This window comes from Myotis lucifugus, unplaced genomic scaffold (genome assembly GCF_000147115.1).
Source record: "Myotis lucifugus unplaced genomic scaffold, Myoluc2.0 scaffold_20, whole genome shotgun sequence".
In the NCBI taxonomy this organism is placed as follows: Eukaryota; Metazoa; Chordata; class Mammalia; order Chiroptera; family Vespertilionidae; genus Myotis; species Myotis lucifugus.
This window is the reverse complement of record NW_005871068.1, coordinates 9,911,530-9,939,036: the sequence shown is the minus strand read 5'-3', so window position 1 is coordinate 9,939,036 and position 27,507 is coordinate 9,911,530. Positions and strand designations below refer to the sequence as shown.

General features: G+C 36.1%; 1 protein-coding gene across 1 annotated transcript in view; it reads left to right on the top strand.

Moving 5' to 3' along the window:
• Positions 1-27,507, top strand: part of DMD (dystrophin) — a 2,279,750-nt gene that overhangs the window by 825,932 nt on the left and 1,426,311 nt on the right. The window contains exons 18-19 of the mRNA XM_023751347.1: positions 12,003-12,126; positions 25,127-25,214. Coding sequence (XP_023607115.1) covers positions 12,003-12,126; positions 25,127-25,214 — 212 coding nt within the window. The remainder of the gene's footprint in view (positions 1-12,002; positions 12,127-25,126; positions 25,215-27,507) is intronic.

The window sequence follows — 27,507 nt, the reverse complement described above, 5'->3', positions numbered from 1 at the left end:
TATATCTCTGGTCAAAATCGCTTTAATCAATGAGGTAAATAAATACATTTAAGAGTAATTTTTAAAGAGATTTTTTAGTTTATATTTTAAGACTAGTTTGATGGTGGCTTTTTAGTTTTTGCAATTTAAAGGAAGATCAGAGAAGTTAAGTCATTTGCCTGAGGAAATACAATAAAGATTAAATGGTTGCTTTAAGGGATAAATAGGTGGAGTCCATGCAGTCAGCCCATAGGATTCAACTCAACTGGCATAAGATGTGAAACCTTTTAAGAAAGAAGATTAAATGGTTGATGCAAACCTGTGATACCTGATTTTCAGTTCAGTATTTTCCCATTGTACCATATTTAGTTTACATCTAAAGCACAAACATACACACACATAAAACTATAAGGCAGTCATGTGGCCCTTCCCCTTCCTACCAAGGAAAACACACCCATACTGTACACACACACACACACACACACACACACACACACACACCTGTGCGTGTATACATAAACTGTGTTGATTTAGGAGAGGTATTTATCTAAATTTGACTTGTTTTCTTCTTGCTAAATAGGATTTTCCCCTTCAATAATGTTTTATGACTATAATCCTAGAGTCCTAAAAATACTATATTTTTAGCACAAATAAGGTTTATATGGAATTCTGCTTGATCTCTCTAGTTCAAATTTACATTTTGTTCTATTTACTCAAATTTAAAAAAAAATCCGCACCTAAGCCATCAGCCAGGCTATTTATTCAATTTTTATTTATGTTCTTTAATTTTCTTTATTGATTAAGGTATTCCCCCATTATCCGCCATCCCCCCACTCATGCCCTCACCCCCCTGTTGTCTGTGTCCATTGGTTAGGCTTATATGCATGTTAGGCTTATATGCATGTATACACGTCCTTCAGTTGATCCCTCTCCTACGTCCCCCTCTAAGGTTTGATGGTCTGATTGATGTTTTTTTGTCTCTGGATCTGTTTTTGTTCATCAGTTTATGTTCATTATATTCCATAAATGAGTGAGATCATGTGATATTTATCTTTCTCTGACTGGCTTATTTCACTTAGCATAATGCTCTCCAGTTCCATTCATGCTGTTGCAAATGGTAAGAACTCCTTTTTTACCACAGTGTAGTATTCCACTGTGTAGATGTACCACAGTTTTTTAATCCACTCATCTGCTAATGAGCACTTAGGCTGTTTCCAAATTTAAAAAAAACAAAAACACCTTTATTGTTGAAAGTATTACATATGTTCCTTCTTGCACCCCCATTGACCTCTTCTAGTCCCCACCCCACACCAGGCCTTCACCATCCTATTGTCTCTGTCCATGTGTTATGCATATATGCATACAAGTTCTTTGCTTGATCTCTGCCCATCCACCCACTCTCCCCACCTTTCCTCTGAGATTCCAGTCTGTTCTATGCTTCTTTGTCCCTGGATCTATTTTGTTCATCAGTTTATTTTGTTCATTAGATTTCCACATATGAAAGAGATCATGTGATATTTATCTTTTTCTGACTGGCTTATTTCACTTAGCATAATACTATTCAGGTCCATGCATGCTGTTGCAAACGGTCAGAGCTCTTCCTTTTTTACAGCTGTGTAGTAGTAGTATTCCATTGTGTAGATGTACCACAGCTTTTTTATACATTCATCTGCTTCTGGGCACTTGGGTTGTTTCCAAATCTTAGCTATTGTAAATTTTGCTGCTATGAACATAGGGGTGCATATATTATTTCTGATTGGTATTTCTGATTTCTTAGAATATATTCCTAGAAGTGGGATCACTGGGTCAAATGGTAGTTTTATTTTTAATTTTTTGAGGAAACTCCATACTGTTTTCCTCAACTGGCTGCACCAGTCTGCATTCCCAAGAGCAGTATTCAAGGGTTTCCTTTTCTCCACATCCTCACCAATACTTGTGGTTTGTTGATTTGTTGATGATAGACATTCTGACAGGTGTGAGTTAATACCTCATTGTCATTTTAATGTGTATCTCTGGGATGATTAGTGACTTTGAGCATATTTTCATATGTCTCATGGCTATCTGTATGTCCACTTTCAAAAAGTATCTATTTAGGTCATTTGCCCATTTTTTAATTGGATTGTTTGGCTTTCTTTTGTTAAGTTGCATGAGTTCCTTATATATTTTGGAAATTAACCCTTTATCAGATATATCATTGGCAAACATGTTCTCCCATGCAGTTGGCTCTCTTTTCATTTAGTTAATGGTTTCTTTTGCTGTGCAGAAGCTTTTTATTTTGATACTAGAGGCCTGGGGCACGAGATTCATGCACTGGGGGGGGGGGGTCCTTCAGCCCGGCCTGTGCCCTCTCACAGTCCAGGAGCCCTCAGGGGGATGTCTGCAGGCCTAAGCCCATAGTTAAACATCCTTAGCTCTGCTGCGGAGGCGGGAGAGGCTCCCGCCACTGTTGCTGCACTTGCCAGCCATGAGCCAGCTTCTGGCTGAGTGGCATTCCCCCTGTTGGAGTGCACTGACCACTTGGGGGCAGCTCCTGTGTTGAGTGTCTGCCTCCTGGTGGTCAGTGTGCATCATAGCGACTGGTCGTTCTGCTGTTCAGTTGATTTCCATATTACCCTTTTATTATATAGGACTAGGGGTCCAGTGCATGAATTCCTGCACCTTGAAAGTAACTGTGTACTGCGAGGCTTCGGTGGGCACAGTGGTGAGTTTGGCCCATCCACCATGCCCCCACCCAGCCCCTCCTACCATGACCCCCAGCCCCCTATCTGCTGGCAGCCCCACTCCTGCTGCCACCGCTCCCACACACTGACAGCTCTGGCCCCGTTTGCACCTGCTGATGGCCTGGAGCTATTGGGGTTGATGTGAGTGGGGACAGCACCTTCAGCTGGTGTGAGCAGCTGCTATTGCCCCAATCACCTCTCAGGAGCAGGGGGAGATGGAGAAGCCCTCAGGGGCAATCGGGGCTGGCAGCCACGGGTCACACTGTCTGATGGTGCTTACTGATCGAGACTGATGCCGGACACAGACAGTGGTGCAAGTGGTGGCTCTGGCGCCGACTGTGGGTGCGAGTGGGGCTGGCACTGGAAGCAGGTGTGAGCGCCGGGTGGGATCGGGACATGAGGGAGCAAAGAATTTTCAGTAACCACCAGAGGCTCGCCTGGATGACAGTGACCAGCGCTCTGCTTTGGTCTGACGCCCCCACTCACCTGCTCTACCATCCTGCTGTGGCCAACGCCCACCATGTTCCACGCTCTGCCACCTGCTGGCGATACCTGCCATATTCTGCACACACCCCATGGTGGTCAGCACATGTCATAGTGACAAGTTGTTCCGTTGTTCCACTGTTTGGTCTATTTGCATATTAGGGTTTTATATATATAGATAGTCACATTTGGTTTCTTTTCTCCTTAGTTTCCTTTACCCTAGGAGATGTATCAGCAAACATACTGCTATGAGAGATGTCTAGATTTTGCTGCCTATATCTTCTAAGATTTGTATGGTTTCGTGACTTACATTTAGGTCTTATCCTTTTTGAGTTTATTCTTGTGTACAGTGTAAGTTGATGGTCTAGTTTCATTTTTTTGCATGTACCTGTCCAATTTTCCTAACACCATTTATTGAAGAGACTGTCTTTATTCCAATGTATGCTCTTGCCTCCTTTGTCAAGTATTAATAGAGTATAATAGCTTGGGTTAATTTCTGATTTTTTCTGTTCTGTTCCATTGATCTTTATATCTGTTCTTGTGTCAGTACCTGGCTCTTTTGATTACAGTGACTTTGTAGTACAACTTGATATCTGGTATTGTGATCCCTCCATCTTTGTTCTTCTATCTCAAAATTATTGTGGCTATTTGGGGTCCTATTTTGTTCCATATAAATTTTTGGAGTGTTTGTTCAATATCTGAATTATGCTGTTGGTATTTTAATAGAGATTGCATTGAATCTATAGATTGCTTTTGGTAGTATGGGTATTTTAATGATGTTGATTCTACCAATCCATGAACACAGTATATTCTTTCACTTGTTTATATCTACCTTTATCTCTTTTTCCAGAGTCCTGTAGTTTTCTGATTACAGGTCTTTTACAACCTTGGCTAAGTTTATGCCTAAGTATCTTAATTTTGTTGTTGAAATGGTAAATGGGATTGTTTTTTTAGTTTCTCTTTTTGAGAGCTCATTGTTGGTGTATAAAAATGCCATTGATTTATGGGTATTATTTTTGTATCTTGCTGTGTTGCCAAATTCATTTATTTTTTTATTTTTTTTAATATATTTTTATTGATTTTTCACAGAGAGGAAGGGAGAGAGATAGAGAGAGTTAGAAACATCGATGAGAGAGAAACATCGATCAGCTGCCTTTTGCACATCCCCCACCGGGGATGTGCCCGCAACCCAGGTACATGCCCTTGACCGGAATCGAACCTGGGACCCCTCAGTCCGCAGGCCAACGCTCTATCCACTGAGCCAAACCGGTTTCGGCATGCCAAATTCATTTATTAAATCTAGTAGTTTCGTTTTTTTATGTATCTTTCCATTTTTCTATGTACAATATCATGTCATCTGCGAATAATGACAATTTCACTTCCTTCTTTCCAATTTGGGTGCCTTTTATTTTTTTCTTCTTTATTTATTCAATTTTTAGAAGCAAGTAATATGTGGAAACATACATGTAGGAGGGATTAGCTTCAGAAGGAAGGTTGAAAGAGAAGAGTAGGGAATAGTTGATCAAGAAAACTTTCACAAAAAATTATGTATCTTGAACTGTCTTGAAAGATGAGTGTCTGAGATCAGGAGAGTACCCATCTACCAATATGGAATTTAAATATCTTGTCAAATTCTCAAACTCTGAAGAACAAAGAGGATTATTAAAAATATAATAAATACAATTTTGAAATCTTACCTCACTGCCAAAAAGAAATTTTGCATAATTGTAATACAAATGAAAAAGTATTATAGTTTTATTTTTATTATTTTTTTTTGTTAATCCTGACCTGAAAATATTTTTCTATTGGTTTTTAGAGAAAGTGGAAAGGGGAGGGAGAGACAGAGAGAAACATCGATTTGAGAGAGACACATCAATTGGTTGCCTCCTGCATGCACACTGACCAGGGCCAGAGAACGTGCAACTAAGATACGTGCCCTTGACAGGAATTGAACCCGGGACCATTTAGTCCACGGGCCAACACTCTATCTACTGAGCCAAACTGACTAGGGCTATAGTTTTATTTTTATTAACGTAAAATGCATGTTTTAGCTAATCAAAATGTACAATAAAATTGGTTTGTTAAGTTACCTGGTCTAAGCCTAGAGCTCTGGGATCCTGTAAGAGTTAACATATTTCACAAGTGTCAACACTTTACTTTCAGGCTTCTAAAGACGAAGCGCATTACGTTTTTATGAAATTGTACGTGCAGTGTTGTTTAAAAATGTAAAATGGACATTCATAACCAGCTCACTAATCAAATTAGTTAAGTCTGAGAGCTTAAAGGATTTCTACTTTCTACATTTACCCATTTGGGAATGATGAGTTCCAAATGGTATATTGAAAGTGACTGAATTAAAGTTTATGTAAATGTGTCATCTTAGTTTAATACTTTATATAGCAGTCACTGTACAGAAAATTAACAGAACACAGTAAGTACCCATCAAGAGGCTCTTCTGGCATAATTAGCATGGTTATAATATTGCACAAGTTCCATACTGTTGAGAATTCAAAATGGACAACTTCTTAAGCTGCAAATGTTTCTCGTTTTGTTTTTGGGTTTTTTTGTGTGTTTTTTTGGGGGTGCTGGTGGTGGTATTTTTCAGTGTTTTTCCTTTTAATTTACTTAAAATATTTACACATGCACATACACAGACAGATATATCACTAAATTTTGACTACAAGAGAGTGTAATTGATTTAATTTGCATCCCCTTTATGGGAAATTCAACCAGATGAAATAGAGTAGATTTGTACAATAAGCATCATACTTTTTGATATTTTGAAAATTCCAGAAAATGAGAGGTAGGACTTCGATAAAGCACAAAGTGTATAGGGTTAAGAGGTTTGTTCAAAGCAAGATCATACAGGACCATGTTGAAATTTTGGTCTTTATCCTAATAAAAATGAAAAGTTTTGAGTGGTTTTAAGAATAAGGGTAACATAGTGCATAGAATAGATAGGAAGATTCCAGAAAGATTGCCCAGAGTCAGTTGAGAGGCTATTGCAGCAGTTTTTGTCACATTTAATGTCAAGATGAATGAGGAAGCCAGCTCTGAAGCTCATAAGAAGCAGACAGATTAAGGAAAAATATAATATTTGATGGATTAGAATTTGCAATAGAATAAATATGGGAATGAAAGGAGAGGAGTGTATCAAAGATGATAGAAAGTGATGCCATTGACAGATCTGAGCAACACTGGGGGAGTAGTACTAGTTTGGGAGAGAAGGTCAAACATTAAATCTTGACATCGTCTCCTGAAAGAGTTGACAGCATATAAGTAGAGATACCCAATAGGAAGATGGTTGCATAGTTGTGGAGCTCAGATGAAATGCTTTAATTAGAGTCACTGATATATAGATTGTAATTAAATGTTATGATTATGTGCATGGATAAGTGCACTAGAGAGAGAATAATAGAGTAGATAGAAGATGATTGATAATGAACTGGACCTGGATGAACTCCAATATGTATAAGGAGGTGGAGGAGGATGAACCTGCAATGAAAAAAAATTACCAGTGGTTATAGAAATAGAAGAGAAAGTTGAGTAGAGTGGCATCAGGAGGAATTTCAGGGGGGGAAAAAGGAGACTGGTCAAAAGTGTTATGTGTAGCCCTGACTGGTTTGGCTCAGTGGATAGAGCGTCGGCCTGTGGACTGAAGGGTCCCAGGTTCGGTTCCGGCCAAGGGCATGTACCTTGGTTGCGGGCACATACCCAGTCGGGGGTATGCAGGAGGCAGCTGATCAATGTTTCTCTCTCATCAATGTTTCTAACTCTCTATCCCTCTCCCTTCCTCTCTGTAAAAAATCAATAAAAAATATATATTTGAAAGTGTTATGTGTACTAGATAGAAAGAAAATAAAACTCTCCATTAGATTTATTGACATGGTTCCTTTATGAAACAGTGTTTTTGTTGAGAAAATACTGAATGGATTAAAGAGTGCATAGGAGGTAGGGAACTGACAGCAAACTGAACAAATTATATTTTTTGTTTGTTTGGTCCTATTTTGTTTGTTCATTTATTTTGTTTTTTAGATTTCACCTATAAACAAAATCATGTGGTATTTATCTTTGTCGGCTTTTATTTCACTTAGCATAATAGCCTCTAGGTCCATCCATGTTGTCGCAAATGGCAAGATTTCATTTTTTATGGCTGAGTAATATTCCATTGTATATATGTACCACTTCTTTATCCATTTGTCTATCGATGGTCACTTAGGTTGTTTTCATACCTTGGCTATTGTAAATAATACTGCAATGAACATAGGGGTGAATATGTCTTTTCAAATTAATGTTGTGAATTTCTTTGGATAAATACCAGAAGTAGAATTTCTGGGTCATTAGATAGTTCTATTTTTAATTTTTTGAGGAAAAATTAAAAGGAATGCAGATTGGCTGCACCAGTTTGCATTCCCACCAACAGTGCATGAGGGTTTCCTTTTCTCCACATCCCTGCCAATACTGACTGTTTGTAGATTTATTGATGATAAACATTCTGACAGGTGTGAGGAAATATCTCATTGTGGTTTGAATTTGCATTTCCATGATGCTTAGTGATGTTGAATATCTTTTCATATGTTTATTGGCAATCTGCAGGTCTTCTTTGGAAAAGTGTTGAGGTCCTTCACTCATTTTTTAATCATTGTTATTTTTGGTGTTAAATTCTATACGTTTCTTGTATATTTGGCAATTAACCCCTTAGCAGATGTAGTATCATTGGAAAATCTCTTCTCCCATTAAGTAGGTTGTCTTATTTAATAGATGGTTTATTTTTATTTTTTAAAGATATATTTTATTGATTTTTTACAGAGAAGAAGGGAGAGGGATAGAGAGTTAGAAACATCGATGAGAGAGAAACATTGATCAGCTGCCTCCTGCACACCTCCTACTGGGGATGTGCCCGCAACCAAGGTACATGCCCTTGACTGGAACCGAACCTGGGACCCTTCAGTCTGCAGGCCGACGCTCTATCCACTGAGCCAAAACGGTCAGGGCTATGGTTTATTTTTTAAAAATTATAATTTTATTGACTTCAGAGAAGAAAGAAGAGGGAGAGAGAGAAACATCAATGATGAGAGAGAATCATGGATCGGCTGCCTCCTGCACGCCCCCTAACTGGGATGGAGCCCGCAACCCAGGCACGTGCCCTTGACTGGAATCAAACCCGGAACCCTTCAGTCTGCAGGCCAATGCTCTATCCATTGAGCCAAGTCAGCCAGGGTGATGGTTTCTTTTAATATACAAAAACTCTTTACTTTGATGTAGTTCCATTTGTCAATTTTTTCTTTTGTTTCCCTTGCCCTAGGAGACATAAAAAAATTAAGAGTGATATTAAAGAGTTTACTGCCTATGTTTTCTTCCAGGAGTTTTATGATTTGGGGTCTTACATTTAAGTCTTAAATTCATTTTGAGTTTATTTTTGTATATGGTGTAAGAAAGTAATTCATAAACTGGACAAATCTTGCAAAACATTTGCCTGTGTAGAAGATATGTCCAGAAGGGAATATGGGGGTCAAGAGATGGTTGATTTAAAACAAAAAGGGAGTCATTAAAATGTTTAAATTAACATACAGAGAATTAAGTTGAGAGGAATGGGTTGAATTTATAGGAGCTAGATAACAAAAAATTGCCAAACACCTGAGAAGAAGTAAGGGAATAGTATAAATTGCAGATAGAGGAATGGACTTTTGAGAAAAGTCTCTCAAAAGTAAGAGAAGGTAATGAGAATGACACATGCAGGTAAGATTGAATATGAGAACATAAGAAGTGGAAGAAATTCTGGTCTGATAATTGCACTCTTCTCTGTAAAATAGAAAGCAATGCTATCTGTTGATAGCTGTAGAAATATGGGTCAGAGCTTTGGAAAAAGTTTTAAAAAGTTTCTGTGAATAGCCTGAGCTCAAGTTGAAAAACTAAATGTGGCAGGACGCTGGGTTCATTTGAGGCTATTGATCATTGCCTTAGTCTGGGTTTCCCCAAGAGTGGATTTGGAGACAAAAATTTATGTGCAAGTTTATTTGGGAAGTGATCCCAGAAAGCAAAGTGGGGAAGTGAGGTTAGGAGAAGGAGGCAGCCAAAATATAGGCTGATATCTGAGCCGGTTATTGCTGGAGACAACTGGGACTCAATTCTTCTGGGAACCTTCCGAGGCACTGTGTGTAACATCCTTCATGATGGTTGCACACCGAAGGACAAGGGAGCTGGCATATTTATCCACCAACTCCCAGGTTCCACTAGTTAAGGGTCACTCCTGAGGTGTGAACATCAGAACTCCTGTCCCACCCCATGCACTGCCAAGTGAATGCCTGTAGGCAGAGAAACACATGGATTTCTATATTATACCAAAATAAAAACAAAATCCCTTAAGACATTTTGAAGGAGAAATGTACTAGATTTGGTAGATGGTTAAATGGCCACAGTTAAAGACTTAACATAAATGAGAGACATGGAGACATTTGTAGAAGCACACAATAGGACTCTACAGTCACACATTGTTTTGTTGCACTTTGCTTTATTGCACTTAACAGATGTTGAGTTTTTTACAAATTGAAGGCAAGACCTTCTACCACCGAAAAGATTGGGATTCCTTTATTGCACTACTTATTGTATTGCGGTTGTCTAGAATGAAATCTGCAATATATCCGAGGTATGCCTGTATTTTAATACCAACATTATGAATGAAGAAATAGGAAACCCAGGGATGAAATTTATGGGAGAGCAAGATGTAAGAAAGACAGCAATTGCCATGTATGTTAAAATAAAAAGTCATACATATTTATATTCCATATGCAAATGAAAATATTGACATTCAATGAGGGATTTGGGGTAAAAAATGTCTGAAATTAGATTTCTGTTCCTTCAATTTCTAGTTGGATAGCTTTTACTCAGTAAATATTTATTACTGTGAACCAGGCCTTCTTTGAGGTGAAGGATATAATAGTGAACAAGATGAATTAAGTTCCTTCCCTATGGTTCTAATAGTCTGAGATAAATTAATTTTGCTGTGTCTCCATCTCCTTATATGAGCAGAGAGATTGATAATACCTTACTAAGGCTTCTGGAAGTACACAAAAAGAGAATACTTTATTAGAAGTGTTTTATGTTCTGTGAGGCTCTATATCAGTTTAATTTTAAACTAATAACCTGCAACTAACATGGAAAGTTTTAACAGGTTTATATGATTTAAAGCCCTGAAATTTTATTTCAGGAAATCAGTTTACAAGTTTGTGATAGTGAAGAACTGGCTTAATGATAATTTTTGTGAAAAATTCCTAGAAGTTTAACTCAATTTAACTTCCATGCGAGTTGAAAGTCTAATATGGAAATGAAAACATTGATTTAACTCCTAGGCTGCATCAGTGAAAGTGTTATAAACCAGGAAGATAATTATCTGTTTTTCCCTTATAATACTAAATACTACTGATATGATCCCTTTAGCAGCCAGATTTTAAGGAAACTATGGATTATCCATTGAAGTAACTAGGACTAGGACAGATATCTTCTAGTTTATTTAAAGAAATGACTTCAACTATTTGAGGATTGGATTGGAAAGAAGTTATAGCATAATAATTAAAGTACATAATTGGTGTCTAAATCTTGTATTAGTATTTTTGTTCTATTTCACAAATTTCCTATGGAAAATTGAATGTCATTTATTTTTTCTGTAGACTTTCATTTGTTTGGTTGTTTGTTTTGTTTAATAAACTATTGGATTAGATGATCTCTAAATTCCCTTTTCACAGATTCTTTACAGATGCTGATAAAATCTAGGGTTTCTTTCTTGAGGAAAAAACACACATTCAGAATTGTGCCCAGAATTTCAAGTGACTCATAGAGATCATTCACCCTGGCAACCCTCCCATGACTGCCCTAAAACCTGTGCTTTAACTAGACCTGTCATCTGATGATAGTGGATATTTACTCCCATTAGCTCCATAGATCTCTGCAATAAAAGAATGTTTGAGAATATCAGGGTAGATGATCAAATATATATTTCAGCATAACAACAACACCCAAATTTAGTGTCTTAACATAGTTATTTATCATTTTTCACAATTCTGCAATGTAGGATCTTGAGGCAGTTCTGTGATTCTATGTGGTATCAGCTGGAGCACTCACTTGGTTATATTCAGCTGGTATTTGAGATGGTCCAGAGGTCAGAGAAGGCTTTATTTTCATGCCTGGTCCCTTGTGCTGTTCCACATAGTCTCTCCAGCTGGCTAGGTTGAGGTTTCTTAAAGGATTGTTCGAATTCTTAACAGTTGCATTCTCTTAGTGTCTGCTCTCAGAGGACAAGATCTAAGGTGCAAGCACTTATGAAGCTCCTGCTTGCATTACACTTACTGATATCCCATTTGCCATAGTAAATCACATGGCCGCATCCAGAGTCAATACAGTTAGAAATTAAACAAGAGCATAAATAGCAGAGAACTTGTTCAATGGGGGCCCCCAAAATGGAACATTATGTTTGGTATAAATGGTTTCCAAAAAGAAGTAGGGTTATCTTGGGAAGTAGTAATTTTTCTACCAGTGCAAACATTCAAGCAGAGGCTGACTAATGGCTTATAGGGGATTCAGTAGAGGTGGTGGCTACATTGAGATGAATGAAATGACCTCCTTGATCATAAGACTCTAGATCAAAGCTGACTCCACATTTTGAGCCTACCTGAATAGGGAAATATTAGTGCTATTAATAATAACAAAGGCATAGAGCAGGAGTCTCAGATTAGTTGGAGAATGATAAATGTGGATAGATTACCTTTTTCCATATAGAAGAAAGATATAATCAAGAAATAATGATCCTTATTTTTCCTGTCTTAGGTTGGATGTCGACATAACAGAACTTCACAGTTGGATCACTCGTTCTGAAGCTGTGTTACAGAGTCCTGAATTTGCCATCTATCGGAAAGATGGCAACTTCTCAGACCTTAAAGAGAAAGTCAATGTAGGTTATGCATTAATTCTCTTGTATTTTCCCGAAGTTTTGTTGCTTGTAAACTCTATGCTTTGTACTCTCTGATTCTATTAGAATTGAAAAGATTAAAGCAATATATCATGTGTTTAACTATATCTTTAAAGTGTATTTTAGATACCAATTAGAATCAAAGTTTAGCCTAGTAGAACCTTCCCTTGTTCTGCTGCGAATGACCAGGAATGTTTTCCATTAACCTTCTTCAATACCTTTTTTATTGTTTAGCTGTAAGTTAACAATTTTATAACATGAACTTATATTGATTTCCCTTCACATATTGTTCTGTCATTTCAAGGCTGGGACTTAGCAAGCTTATAGAATAAAATAGACATGTAAAAATACTATACTTAGGACTTTGTTGTTTATGATTTCACTGTCATTAAAAAGGTATTCTTTATAGTCGTTGATACTTTTCATAAATTATAGCAGTTTTGCATTCTCTAGATATTTAATTATTACATTGTTATAACTAAAAAGTACAGGATTTTTCAATATTTATTTATGACATGAGATGGTGTGCTATTTTTATTCCCTACTGAGACATAATAATTTTGTCCTTCACAATAGGGATTTTTATTGATTTAATAAGAGTTGCTTCATCTTCAGGGACATTATCAGGGCTACGATTTCTCAACTTCAACAATTATAAAACATCCATTTTTGGGATGTAACTGGCAATACAGAAATACCTCATTTTATTGTTCTTCACTTTATTGTGCTTCATAGATGTTATGATTTTTACATATTGAAGAAGGTAAGACCCTCCTCCACCAGCAAAATGATTATGACTCACTTTAATTGTGGCTCCCTTTATTGCGGTGGCATGGAACCAAACTTGCAGTATCTCTGAGGTGTGCTTGTAGTTTGTAAGTTTTCTAGCAGGAAGAGTAAATACTCTGCAGTGGACAGGTTAAAGAAAAAATATCCTGAATGTCAAATAATTTGAACAATAGGAAGGTTACATTTGTGTGGATTAATTCTGACTATTCTTTCAAGCATTCTATTTCATGAATGACAAAATCTATTCTATTTTTAACACATACAATACTAACTCAGAAGCAAGTTAGTAATTGATGTGCAGTTAGAACCTTTGGAGAACACAGAAATCTTCTGGGAAAAATAATCTGTTTCTTAGGTTGCTTGAGGATGAGAGATAATTTCATCAACATTTCTCAGAATTCACTACTTATAAATTAGAAATTTATTATTAGCTTTATACAATAGTCTGTTATCTAATAATAATAAACTATTACATGTACTTGCAAGAAATGGGAACTATGCTTATATTTGTTAATATCTTAGTTTGAAAATTAAACTCAAGAAAAATATATTTAGGAGAAAATTAGCAAAATGTCTTATTTCAAAGTATACTTAGGTGAAGGTATATTTTTTGTTAGGGTTTTTTAGGGTAATTTTATGGCTAGAAAATTACTTTGAGAAGATGCCCTCTAAATCCTTTCCAGGTTCATGTGACATACTTGACAACTGAAAGTAAGAATCTCCTGGGGCAGACATTTTATTAACTAATTAAACATTTTTAGATATATTTGAATAATCTACTTATATGTTCGTCACCCTATTTCTGTATCTTAAAACAGCTTTGATCAAGCAGGAAAATTGAGTCCCAGCATTTAAGGAATGCAACTTTAAAAATTTCCTGTTATTGTATGGTTACCTAGAAGCAATTTGCATTTAATCAATAGTGTCAGCAATGACAGACTGAAAGTGCTAAAAAAAGTATACAATATTGTATGAGTGGTTTTCTAGTGCCTCGTGAGTCACCTTTATCAACTTCTACTCTCATTTTCTGAAATAACAACATCATTTTTAATTGCCTACTAAAATAGGACATAAAATGATTTACCTAGACATTTCCTTCAGGCTAAATATAATGTATATGTATTAAAAATCCTTGAGAGAAATGCATAATGATGATGGATAAGCAGTTTTGATGTACATTAATTTTCTTACTTCTTCACCTGTCTGTTTATGTAGGTTAATTTGAACACATGGGAGACCTGTCTTATGAACTTGAGTGCTATTAATTCATTTTTAGGCATCCATTAAAAATGGCTAAATATTGCCTTCTCTCTCTCTTTTTTTTACTTTATTCTTTCAATTTCAAGTGCTTTCATCTAATTAGAATGTCCTAGGACATTATCAGTTCAATTTTTTATACTTTTAAACTTAACAGTGTTTTATTCTGTATTATGCATGTGTGTTATACATACAGTTAATGTAATACACTGACTTAAAACTTGAGTTCAAGGGGTTGTTTTTACTCAAAGTGTAGTCCCTGAACAACCAATATAGGCCTCATCTGTGAGCTTGTTAGAAGTGTAGGATTTCAGACCTAACGAATCAGTATTTGCATTTAAGCAAGACCCTCAGATGATTCTTATGCACATAAAGTTTTGAGAATCAGACAAGACACAATCTGGGACTTTATCACTCTTACTTCAATGCTCCTTCCTTCATTCTGTGAATATCACCACAGTTCAGAATTTCTAGCTGAATAATAGATCTAGCTACTCAACTTCTTGAATTGAGCACAGACATGACAACAAAACAACCTGTCTGACTAGAAGATAACATGATAAGGTGTCCAAGAATATGGGACCTGTACAATGTACTTAAAAACCTTCCTACCAGCTGTTAAGGTAAACAGGCCTTGGGCTCTTCTTCAGACCTCTGCTTATTTACACCCATAACAAATCAACTTTTAACCAGGTTCTGTAGGAACTCTCAAGCCAATTGATTCAATTTTCTCTTATCTCTGTTATCTGTGTTTACAACCCAGAATATAAGTACTTCTATTCATCTGTTCTTTCTTGTGTCTTAATCTCTATGTTCTTTCCTCTCTTTTCTCTGCCTCACTTCCTCTTTTTAGTACCTTCCTGTGCTCTCATACTCTGCACTCTGAAACCCTTTTCCTAAGGCAGTCCCAGTCCTGTATACTCACTCTCTTCATACATGGAAACCACTTTTACCCTTCAGAACACTACTAAGGTTAATGACCCTTTCATATATCCACTCCTCTAGAATTGCTAGTTTCCTTACTTCCCAGGGCCAATTCCAAAGGTACCACTCTCTATGTAAAAACAACAACAACAACAAAACACACACACAAAAACAACCAAACAACAAAAAAAACCCTTCCCTTGTGTTTCATGCCAAGTGACCATCTATCTACTGCTCATCATTTTATTATATTACTTTCTCATTGAAGACTTTGGCACCAGGTTCACAGTATTCCCCACCCAAATTGTGCCTTCATCCTTAATAACCTGAGCCCATGTGGACTGTACTGCTATCTACAAAATCTGCCATTTCCCAAATCTCCTTAATTCAGCCACCCACTTGCATAACTGTACTGTTTTAATAGCAGCATTACTCCATTTCCGAAATAGCACATCTTAACAGATTCACCAGTACTTATTCATGTTTTCCATGCCTCTCTAGTAAAATTTCTCAATTTCTCTCAATAATTATTTCAAGTGTTTAAGGCTCTCCTAAATTTTTCCCCACCATTTACAATAGACGACTTTCCCCTTTTAATTTAATTAAAATAATATCTCACAGATCATATTTGTGTTCATATAGTCTCTTTTCCCTCTGCTTTGGTGGAAGAGACTGTCCTTTTTTGACTAGGTATGGCTAATCTATATGTGTATATTCTTAATATCTTCACTGTCTATATCCTAAGGAACCTGTTTCCATTTAGCCACACATCCATATCTTCAATCTCTCTGTTTTTGGGTCTTTATCATCAGCCTTTAAATAGGCTGGTTTTCTGTCTTTGAGAAAACCCTCCTCTCCTATAAACACACGTATGAATATTTTGTGCCTTATTTTACTCAACGTTTATGCAGGACTAAACCCTATTAGCCTCCTTATCTTTTATGAAATTCTTTTCTTCCTTGGTTTATGGGATACCACTATCTACTGGTTACCTTTTTTACATTTTTGCCTCATTTGTTTCATCTCAGTGCCCTTTAATATTGATATTTTCTACAGTTCTTCCTTTGTTTCTCTTCTCTGAATTATCCTCATTCCTTCACATTCAAACAGAATTTATTTTCTAATGACCTCCAGATATGTACCTTTAGCTCATGTGTGTCCCTTAAAGCCCAAACCAGTATATCTAATTGCCTAATAGACACCTTTAATTGAATCTTTGCCTGAAAACTTAAACCTCCTTTAATCTTTTTCTTTCCTTTCCCATTTCCAACAGCCTAATCCAGGAACCTAAAAGCTAACTGGGTCATCTGAATTTTTCTCTATCATTTACAAGCCCTTTAACAAGTTCAATTAATCTTACTCCCTTACCAGCCCTGAAACTATCTAATTCTCTGTATTCCCATCACCACAACCCTGATTAAAGTTTATATGGTGGCTCACCTCTGTTTAAGATGATAAACCATAGCTGGTCCTCTCTGCCACTAATGTTTTATTTTTTTAGAAGTTTTCAGATTGCTTCTGCCAAAACGAATTTAGTGAAACATAAATATTACCTGTTATGCCTCTGTTTATATGCATTTGAGAAAGAAAAAAGGAAGCCACTGATACACATGATCTGGCTTGGCACTTCAGTTAGGCCTTGGAGTTGCTACATGCTATGCTAGAGCTTGCAGCAAGTCTCAATACAGACAAAAATAATAATATTGTCTAAACCATCCAAAACGACCAAATGTCCCCATCCATGCTGATATGGCAGATTGTGCTTCTTTACTAATTGTAGCTTTATCCTGTCTGCATTATCCATGTCATCTAGATAATTATTTTCAAGATACCCAGTCATAGAATTACCCCTACTTCCCTACAATATCCAATTAAAGGCAAAGTCCTGCTTCCTTTACCACCCCTTAATCTTACAGAAACCCAATACCTATAAACTCTTTTTAACATCCTCTTAGAGACATATCCCCATAGTTTCCTGTTTCATGCAACAAATTAAATCAAGCTAACTTTATTAATCTACAGGCCTGTTTCTGGTGGCCATTGGAAGGCACTGACAAAGTCATTGTCTCATGTTGCTTTCATAAAGACTACCATGATCAAAATCCTGTTTACTTATCCAAACTGATTTCTGGCCATTGTTACATTGATTATATTTAATCAATGTAGCAATCAATGTAATTAGGTCCAGTCATCAATTTCTAGAAATTATAGAAATTGGAGACTGGATCTTAATTTCTTTCTCCTGTTTTTGTTTGTTTGTTTGTTTGTTTATCTTAGTTTGGTTGTTTTAGTATTCCAATACCTAACATAGCTCCTGGTACTTAGCACCACTGATGTTTGACTATATGAATAAGTGATTATTTTTCAATTCTGCAGGCTAATTTTAAGTCAAGGTCTGTTACTGATATGAAGGATTTAACAACTTCTAAATAAACATTTGAGTGAATAAATTACTTTTTCTGTCAAAGGGCAAAACTTCATTATAGAATGTTAAATGAATAGAAAATTAATTGCTGCTAAAGTCAGAGTAGGACTCTGGGGAATCTGGAACTTACTTTCATATTAATTAGAGAAGATGTCATGAAAGGAAGAGGCTTTTAAGAGATGCCGATGAAGGAGGAAGAGAGGTCATAGTGTTTTTAGCCAACTTATTTAAGAATTAGTAAATGTCTCTTTCTGTATACTTTGCTCAAAGGTTATTTTAATTGTTTCTTTTTCTTTACATTATTATACAACTCAATTGCCATTTATTTTGCACTTAAAGTTATACAATTTAGAATTCATAATTTGTAATGATCTGTAAGAATTTTCATCAGTCCATAATGCATTTTAAAATTAACAGTACAATACTTATGGAATGGTTCACTGAAGCCTTTTTTAGCTGCTATATTCTTTACTTGAAATTATGTGCACTACATACTTCAGAATCTCACAGTTTTTAAACATATGATCATATATTGAATCTATATTGAGTAAAGTATTAAATATTCCCCATGTTAATAAAAATAAGTTCAAAAATATGTTCCATTATAAAATATTAGAGGCCCAGTGCACAAAATTTGTGGATGGGGGGGAGGGTCCCCTCAGCCCAGCCTGCACCCTCTCTAATCCGGGACTCCGGGGATCAGGCCTAAACCGGCAGTCGGACATCCCTCTCACAATCCTGGACCACTGGCTCCTAATCTCTCACCTGCCTGCCTGCCTGGTCATCCCTAACTGCCCCACCCTCGCCAGCCTGGTTGCTCCTAACTGCCCCTCCCTGCCAGCCTGGTTGCCCCCTACTGCCCCCACCGGCCTTGTCACCCCTCACAGCCCCCCTGCCAGCCTAATTGCCCCCAACTGCCCTCCCCTGCTGGCCTGATCTTGCCCCCAACTGCCCTCCCCTGCCGGCCTGATTGCCCACAACTGCCCTCCCCTGCTGGCCTGGTTGCCAACTGCCCTCCCCTGCAGGCCTGATCACCCCCAACTGCCCTCCCCTGCCGGCCATCTTGAGGTGACATCTTGTGGTGGCCATTATGTGGTGGCCATCTTGTGACAATGTCGCGTGATGCCACCTAGGCTTTTGTTATATAGGATATGTTGTAAGTACTGTGTTGTTTTTCCACTTTCTTTTTCATTTATCTTCCTTCACCAAAATAAGGTTTTATTAAGGTTGGCTTAATGAATTTTACATGATACTATTTGTTTACGATTTGGGTAATTGTTTATTACTGCTCTCAGGGCATCATAAAAGTCCTGTTTGATGTGCCTAACTCCTAAACTAACCTGCAGTTTCTAAAAGACTGTTATTTAATCCAGCTTTACTTAACTGAGCTTACAGGACCCAACCCCATGAGCTGGTTCTGAGGTTATTATATGTATGTATAGCTGCCAAGTCTTGTTATATATCACAACTTCACAGAGCATTTTTACTGTTGGTGGGGTTGGAAAGAATATAATAGTGTATATGGAGGCATTATGCTACAATAGATCTCACCTTATTATGCATCTACTATGTACCAGGTACTGTTCTAGGCACTGGAGATAGTGTGAAGAAAGAAATACACAAGGATCCTGGACCTTATCAGTTTATATTTCAGTGGGAAAGATAAACATTAATCAAGATTAATATATAAAACGTATATAATATTGATAAATGCCAAAGACAAAAATAAAGGAGGAATGAAGGCTAGAAAGTGTGTATATAGATAGAGTGGGTATGGAAGGCCTAACTGATAAAGTGACATTTAAATAAAGATCTAAAGGCAGTGAAGGATTAATTATCTAAATATGGGAGGGAGGAGCATTTCAGCCAGAGGGAAGAGTAAATGCATAATCCTGAGGCAGGAGCATGCCTGGCATGTTGAAGAACAACAGAGTGTGGCTGGAGCTGAGTAATCAAGGTGCTCAGTAGCAGGAGAATCGGTCAGAGAGGTTATGGAAGATAAGACCAGGCAGGGCTATGGTTACAACTTGGACTATTACTCAGAGTGAGAAGGGAGGTTATTGGAGAGTTGAGCTGGCCACTATTGTGTCTAACTTCTTCTGTCTGCTGTGTTGAGAATATATCATCATGGAGCAAAGGTAAAAGTAGAAACACCATTTAGTGGGTTACTTGGAAACATCTAGACCCCTGAGAGATGAGGAAGTCTTTTGACTTGTGTGGTAGTAGTGAGCACAGTAATCACCACTTTCTGGATGTGTTTTGAGGTTTGAACCAATGGGCTTTTCTGATGGATTGAATGTGGTGTTGGTGAGAAAGAGAAGAGTGAGGAAGGATTCTAGGTTTTTGACCTGAACAAACGTAAATACATATCGATCCCTCGGGCACTAAATGTAGAGGTCACAGAGATAAGGAGGAACCAGCATAGCAGATGGAATAAAGACAGTTTTTGAGGTAGGAGGAAAAATCTTTGCAGTTCTAGTCTAGGAAGGCAAATTAAGAAATATTTCTAAGAAGTACCCTCTGAGTCAAAGTTTGTTAAGTAAGCTGAGGCCTGAGAATCAGCCATTGAATGTAGTAGCATGGAGGCTAATGTGACATTAATAACAGCGGTTTTGATGGACCTGAGTAAGGGAACAGGTGTGAGGGGTCCTCTTTTCTCTTTTGTAATGGGGCCAGTTTTTTCTTTGCAAGACAGACCTGTGGAAGGCCAATTTTTCCCCTTGGTGGCACAGAATTCTTTGGAGTAAGGGCTTTGCTATCCCTTTTCCAGAACCATATTTCTCTCCAGAATTAGCTTTTGATTTTTATTTTACTTTTTCTGTAATTTTAGCAGATATTTCTTTGAGAAAATGAGAGAAAATAGAAGCATTAGGAACTATAAATCTAATCTTTTTTTTTTTTTGGTGTTAATCCTTACTTGAGAGTATTTTTTCCATTGATTTTTTAGAGAGAGACTGGAAGGGAGGAGAGAGGGGAGGGGAGAGAGAGAAAGAGAGGGAGAAAATGAGAGAGGTGGGGAGAGCGAGAGAGAGAGAGAAAGGGCAAGAGAGAGAGACATGGATGTGACAGAGGGTAGAAGACAGAGGCACATCGATTGGTTGCCTCCAGCATGCACCCTGCTCGAACCTGAAACCCAGGTACATGCCCTAGACAGGGAATGGAAGCTGTGACCCTTGGGTGCATGGGCCAGTGCTCCAATCACTGAGCCACACTGGCTAGGGCTAAATATAACCTATTTTAAAACAGGAGTTCATGTATTTCATTTGAGAATAAATGCATGTATGTCCAGATACAGGAAAAAAAAGGAGTTTCAGTGATATTTTTTAATCAACTTCTTCAACACTTTATATGTGGAAACTTCTCACACATTTCTGTGAGAAAGGTGCTCCAATGAACCTGGTACCAGTTTTTCCTAACCTTGTTTTGAAGATTATTGAGATCACCTTTCGTAGAATGACCACAAGCGCTAGTTTGTCTGGGACATTCTCCGTTTATGTCATTCTGTTTGTCACAGCTCAGTTATTTCTAGCTTCCCATTTGCTATAAAAATTGTCCCAATTTGTGGAATAAATTATATGAAGAGCCTACTCTAATCCCCTCAGAATTCCTGGAGAGCAGGTATCTTTATTATTATTTTACATAGAATATATTAAGGCTCAGAAAGGCAGAATCACGTTCTGAATGCCAAACAGGTGGTAAGCAGTGAAGACAGAATTCAAACCAACTGAGAACAGCGTGACCCCAACACTTTTCTTTTCATTACCTTCCTGAATGTTTCCTTGCTTTCCTACATTTTCTCATTTGAAATCGACCATCTATAGCTGTGTCTGAAATGAAATGTTTTTTTGGACTCTTCCCTGTCTTTAACGTGATGTTACTCAACAGAACTCAGCTATCAAACATTGGCAACTATGTGGAGGGCAGTAACTGCTTTTTCCCTGGGCCTATTCTCTGTTTATGCACCAGTTACTCAGTTTGCATATAATATACATCTGGCAATGGGGGATAGTAACTGAGCTGTACACAGAGATGTCAATCAGCTTATAGACTGTCAGTATCCATTCTAAGTGGCCAAGCATTCCTTCTGATCTGGTGCCCATGATGCATTAATGATTATATATTTTTAATATTATCCCTGAATACATTCAAACTATCATGTCACCTTTGCTGTGAGTTGTAGTCAGATATGTTCAAATATGTTTGATTAATTTCCATTGAAATACTGCTAGAAGCAGCAGAGTATGTTTGAAAGAGAGCTAAACTTATACATAGATGATCAGGTTCTAATATTGTATCCAAAACTTGCTACTTCTTTTTTCTTTCTTTATTGATTAAGGTATTACATATGTGTCCTTATCGCCCCATTGCCCCCTACCCCCCATCCCCCACTCACGTTCATGCGTTCACCCCCCTGGTGTCTGCGTCCATTAGTTATACTTATATGCATGCATACAAGTCCTTTGGTTGATCTCTCCCCCTTACCCCAACCCTCCCCTACTTTCCCTCTGAGGTTTGAGCATATGATCAATGCTTCTCTGTCTCTAGATCTATTTTTGTTCATCAGTTTATGTTGTTCATTATAATCCACAAATGAGTGGGATCATGTGATATTTATCTTTCTCTGACTGACTTATTCCGCTTAGCATAATGCTCTCCAGCTCCATCCATGCTGTTGCAAATGGTAGGAGTGCCTTCCTTTTTACAGCAGCGTAGTATTCCATTGTGTAGATGTACCGTTTTTTTTTTATTACACTCATCTACTGATGGGCACTTAGGCTATACTTCTAAGATCTTGGATACATGACAATCTTATTGATGCTCAATTTTCTCTTGTATGAAATAGGGTAACATAATGTCGATTTCTTCTATATGACAGAATTATTGTGACATACATATGGAAAATATACATAAACTGTAATTTTGTAGACAGTATAAAAGGAAGCCCACTTTTATCATGGTTATGTAACTTTTTTCAAATATCCACAAACCTCTGTTATCTCACTTTCTTCTTCACATATTATTGTTTTGTTGTGGTGGTTGTTATTGTTATTATTTACAGTAGAACTACTGGAATAATGTGGTTAACCAAACACGATATTTGAGCTCAAACATTACCCTGATATATTCAATTATAAATTTGTCTCTCTGTTAGTAGTATAGGTTGATTATTCTGTTAGATGCTTAGAATAAAGAAATTATGATCATGACATTTAGAAGGTCATTAATTTCTTTTCATCATTTATGAAGACAACATCATTTTCTGATTCTACTCTTTATATAATTTCATGTGGAAAAAACTCAGTGTGGATAAAATAGAAGCCACTCTGATAGGAAAGAATAAGTCTAAAATTGTTTACTTAAAAGAGCAGCAGTTTTTGTCATTGTTCTTATTGTTTAGCGTTAGTGTATTCTTTTCTTTTTTCTGTCTCTTTTATTATTTATTTACTTATTTTTCATGATATAGTTCAAGTTTGGGACACCCAAATAGTGCTGTAACTCTTTATAGTTGTGAATATTATGTTTAGTTGGAATGTGCTTTTTTTTTCTAAAGGACTCAAAGTCCTTTAGAAATAGAATTAACCTTTAATGGAGAAAAAAATTAAAGTGTTGGAAAACACATGAGCCACTAAGCTGCTAAGGACAGAGGATTTAGAAGTCAAAAGCTGAGCGTTGAGAAAATGGGAATTTGATAGCTTCACCTAGGTTCTTACCTTTAATAAGTTGTTTGGCTACTTCCTTCTCATTGACGTGTTAGTTCAACTATCAAGTTAGAACCTTCCATGGTATCCACATGCTTGTGTAAACAATTCAATAATTTCTTTGTGAAAATGACTTTCAAGATACGCCAGAAGTTTCACCTGCTAATTGGTATGGGATGCAGGGTGCATATAATCCCCAAACACCACAATGTGTGTGCTTTGAAATTTTCAAGTAGAATACAAGTGAATCGGAGTTCTCATTTGCTGCCCTTGACAGCTTAGTGTAAAATGTATATTTTCCATCTAAACTAAAAGTACTTTTAAAAAAACTATCATTGTATAGTGTTTTATTTCACTGGTCATTTATTCTGCTAATTTTTAAGTAGTTTATTTATTGTATATTACATTTTTTCCTGATTAGATGTATAATATTGTCTCTTGGCTCTTTTAGCTTGTTGCAATCTTGACTTTGAATCCAATAATCCTAGTTCAAGAAATTCTTTTAAAATTGGTTTTAAAAACCTATATTTAATTGTGTATATTCCTTAAAATGGATAATCTTTTGAAATATTGAAAATATTTGCTGTTTCCCTGAAAGTATTCCTGATGTTGCCATATTATATATAATGACTATTTATCTTTAACTGTTTACTTTCATATGGAGGACACTAGATATGCACTGTAAAATTGACACTTGACACATGTGGCTTTTAAAATTTTAAAAAAATTAAATTTACAATTAATTTCATCACTCACACTTGCCATGTTGCGTGTGCTCAACATCCACACGTGGCTAGTGGCTACTGTATTGGACAGTGTAGATATGGAATATTTTCATCGCTGCAGAAAGTTCTACTGAGCAACCCTGTAGAGTGTGCACGTATCTGTTATATGTTCTCCCTCCTATATGTAGTCCAATATTATACCTTGGGATATTTGTTTAAATGCCTATCAATCTAAATAAAGTTTTGAAGAAGTATGATGTAGAATAGAATCTTGCCACAAACTCAAGTGAAATCTTTGGATAATATTATTAATCATTGAAGTATTGCTTTTACTACATGTTAAATATATTATAGCTTGCTTTTTCTGCGGGTAGTTATGTTTTAGAACATATATGTTGTTATAGCCATATCTTTTTAGTGACTATAGTAAGGTAGCTGAATCATGGTTTAAAATTGAAGTCTATGTAGAGACATTATTAAATTCAACAGTATTGAATGCTAATTTTGGTTAGTTGTAATGTGTTTTTGTAGTTCAAAAGTTAACTCTGGGAGAAATGAATAAATAAATTTAGAAACCTTTTTGAAGCTGAAACTATTTTTCCTATAAGTGGGAGTACTTCGACACTTTTAGAGGGAAAAATTAAACAGCAGTTTTGTATTTAGATAAATGTGGTTTTTCTAAATTAGTCATGCTACTTTACTTTTCACGCTTGTTATACATACTGGATTTTCTATTTGATTTTTATTACAGAATATATACTTTTGTTATGAGGAATAATTTCAGTGGTGTATATTTTTAAAAAGACAAATCCCATTTTAATTATGTGACACTTTATCTTTTCAGTGTTATAATTTGCCTTTGTTGGTTCTTCCCCCCTTTTTTGCAGCCTTTCATAACAATGCCTCAGAAACTATTATGTAAACAAGTTATGAGTAGACAGCTTATTAAAAATAGTAGTAATTCAGTGTGGAAATGGCATGTGCTTCCATTGCCATATTGATGCTTCTGGTGCCAAGAAACTTGAGAACAAATCTTTAGATTCGCATGATAAGCTGACAGAGTGAAATATCTTAAGGCTTGAAAGGGCAAGTAGAAGTTATAATTACTGTGTAAGCTACACAATCCTTGTACTGAAATCTTCACCTTTGCTGTCATGCTGCAGGCCATAGAACGAGAAAAAGCTGAGAAGTTCAGAAAACTACAAGATGCCAGCAGATCAGCTCAGGCCCTGGTGGAACAGATGGTGAATGGTAATTACATGGAGTTGATTTAGATAATCTTCTTAGGGATTTGATAAACATATAGGTTCATATTTATCAGCTGAATTATACCAGACAAGCACTCCCTGAATGCACATTTAAACTAAAGTGAGCTTTTTAAAGAAATTTATCTTTATTGTTGAAAGTGTTACAGATGTCCCCATGATTTTCCCCCATTGACCACCCCCATCCCCACCCCACACCCCTACCCCCAAGCCTTCACCATATTATTGTCTGTGTTCATGGGTTATGCATATATACATATAAATTCTTGGGTTAATCTCTCCCCACTTCCCCATTCCTGCCTTCCCTCTAAAATTCCTCAGGCTAAAGTAAGCTTTTGAGCTTTTTGTTATTTTTCTTAATGTTAAGGAAATTATTAGAGGAAATTCAACTTTCAGTCCAATGAAAGACAATGGGATATGGTAGAATATTTTATAAATGTGTTACAAAGAAATTAATGTTAATGTGAATCCTGCTAGCATTTGTCAAATAATTTAAGAACAGAAGGTTTACAGAAAGAATGGAAAATATGTGCAATCACATAATATGTGCAAAGTGATTGTAACCTGATTTTAAATCATTCTAGCAATATGTTTTTCCATACTGACTTACATTATGTGTAACATTTCATCAGCATATTTGTTTGCTAATAATATATTTGACATTTGTTATGTTGCTTTTCCTTTTTATTTCAGTCATTTTAAAAATGTCTCCTAAGGGGAATTTTTTTTTTTAGTTTTACCTTTTTTCAAGTGAGGTGAAACTTTGTTTTTCTTTTTAAGAATGGGATAAAATTAATCTGCTAACAGTATTTCAAAAGCTGCCCACACAAACATGTTATTGACATCAATTGTGAACAGCCTTCTTTCAAATTGTCCTAATACTAGGTTCATTTCCAGATATAAGTAATTTATGAAAATCAGGGATAAATACTGTTTCCAAATAATTTTTTTCAGTTTTCAAAGGATATGTTTACAAAACTATCATAACCACATGCAACAAGTGTTTTTGTCATGCATATCAGCATTTTCCAGAACCTGCCTACATTCTAGGGCATGAATTCTGTGTATGAATTATTTTTTGCCTTAATTGCCATGTTGGCATTAAAAAGTTCAGTGATCTGCCTAGGAAATCAATTCATTTTCTTTGCCTAATTAGTCCCAAGACTATATTTGGTAAAAAACAAAAACAAGCAAAATGACAGTTGAGGATTGGGTTAGAAGGTAATGCAAAGTATTAAAAGGTTGTCATTTAGGTGTATGTTGCTGAGTGGTTTAACTGATAAGTTTGACAGCAGCAAGTTCATGTTAAATAAATTATATGGTCTGAGGTTTCTCTAAACCAGGCTTCCCCACAGTTAGCTTAGTAAAGCTCTCAAATTTACCAGCCCAGAATTTCCTTTCTCAAGTTTGGGCTATGGAATTATAATAAAACTCATAACCATAATAGATACTTATATTCTTGTCCTTTTATTAATAAACATCTATTTCTTCTAACCACATTGCATATCTTTTTTTAAAATTAAGATAAAGGAAATCAGTATTGTACAATGTTATAATATTATGCAACTAATACAAATATATGTACCTTTTATGTATGTTTTAATGTGATAACATTTAACATATACTTATAGTATAAAATATGTATGAAGAATAGCATAAGTGTACCTATTATATTTTTAAAAAAGTATTTTATAAACTATATTTTATATGTGTAAGTATATATATAGAAAACTAAATTTTCTACTGTAAGATTTGAGTACCTTTCTAAAATATCTACAATAATTTTGGAACTCTTGACCCCAAATGGTACATCAGACATAATTACAGATAACTTTTGACCATTTCTTAACATTTACTGAAAGAATGAATTTTTAGCACCACTTAACAAATGTAGAAAACAAAATCTTTAGTTCCAAGGACAATTTCTTGAAAGAATTTAAGAAAGGTGCTGAAAAACAGGTGGTAGGATCTTAAGATAATTAAAAGTGCAGAGGTTACCATGATGCCAATGTAAAAGTAACTTTCATTTGATGTTGCAAGCTTTTGTTAAAAATCAGTTGTATATCTTGAAAACACTACTTCTCATAACACGTTTAGTTTTTCACAATCACATAAAAATTATCAATTTGAGGATAATTTTCTCTTTGCTGCACCTTATCAAATACAAAGAGTTATATGTAGAATATTAAAATACAGTTAATATTCAATATATGCACATTTTAAACTATTTTGTGAATTTAATTGTTTTTACAGTAGAGTGATTTATATTGGAAAAAAAT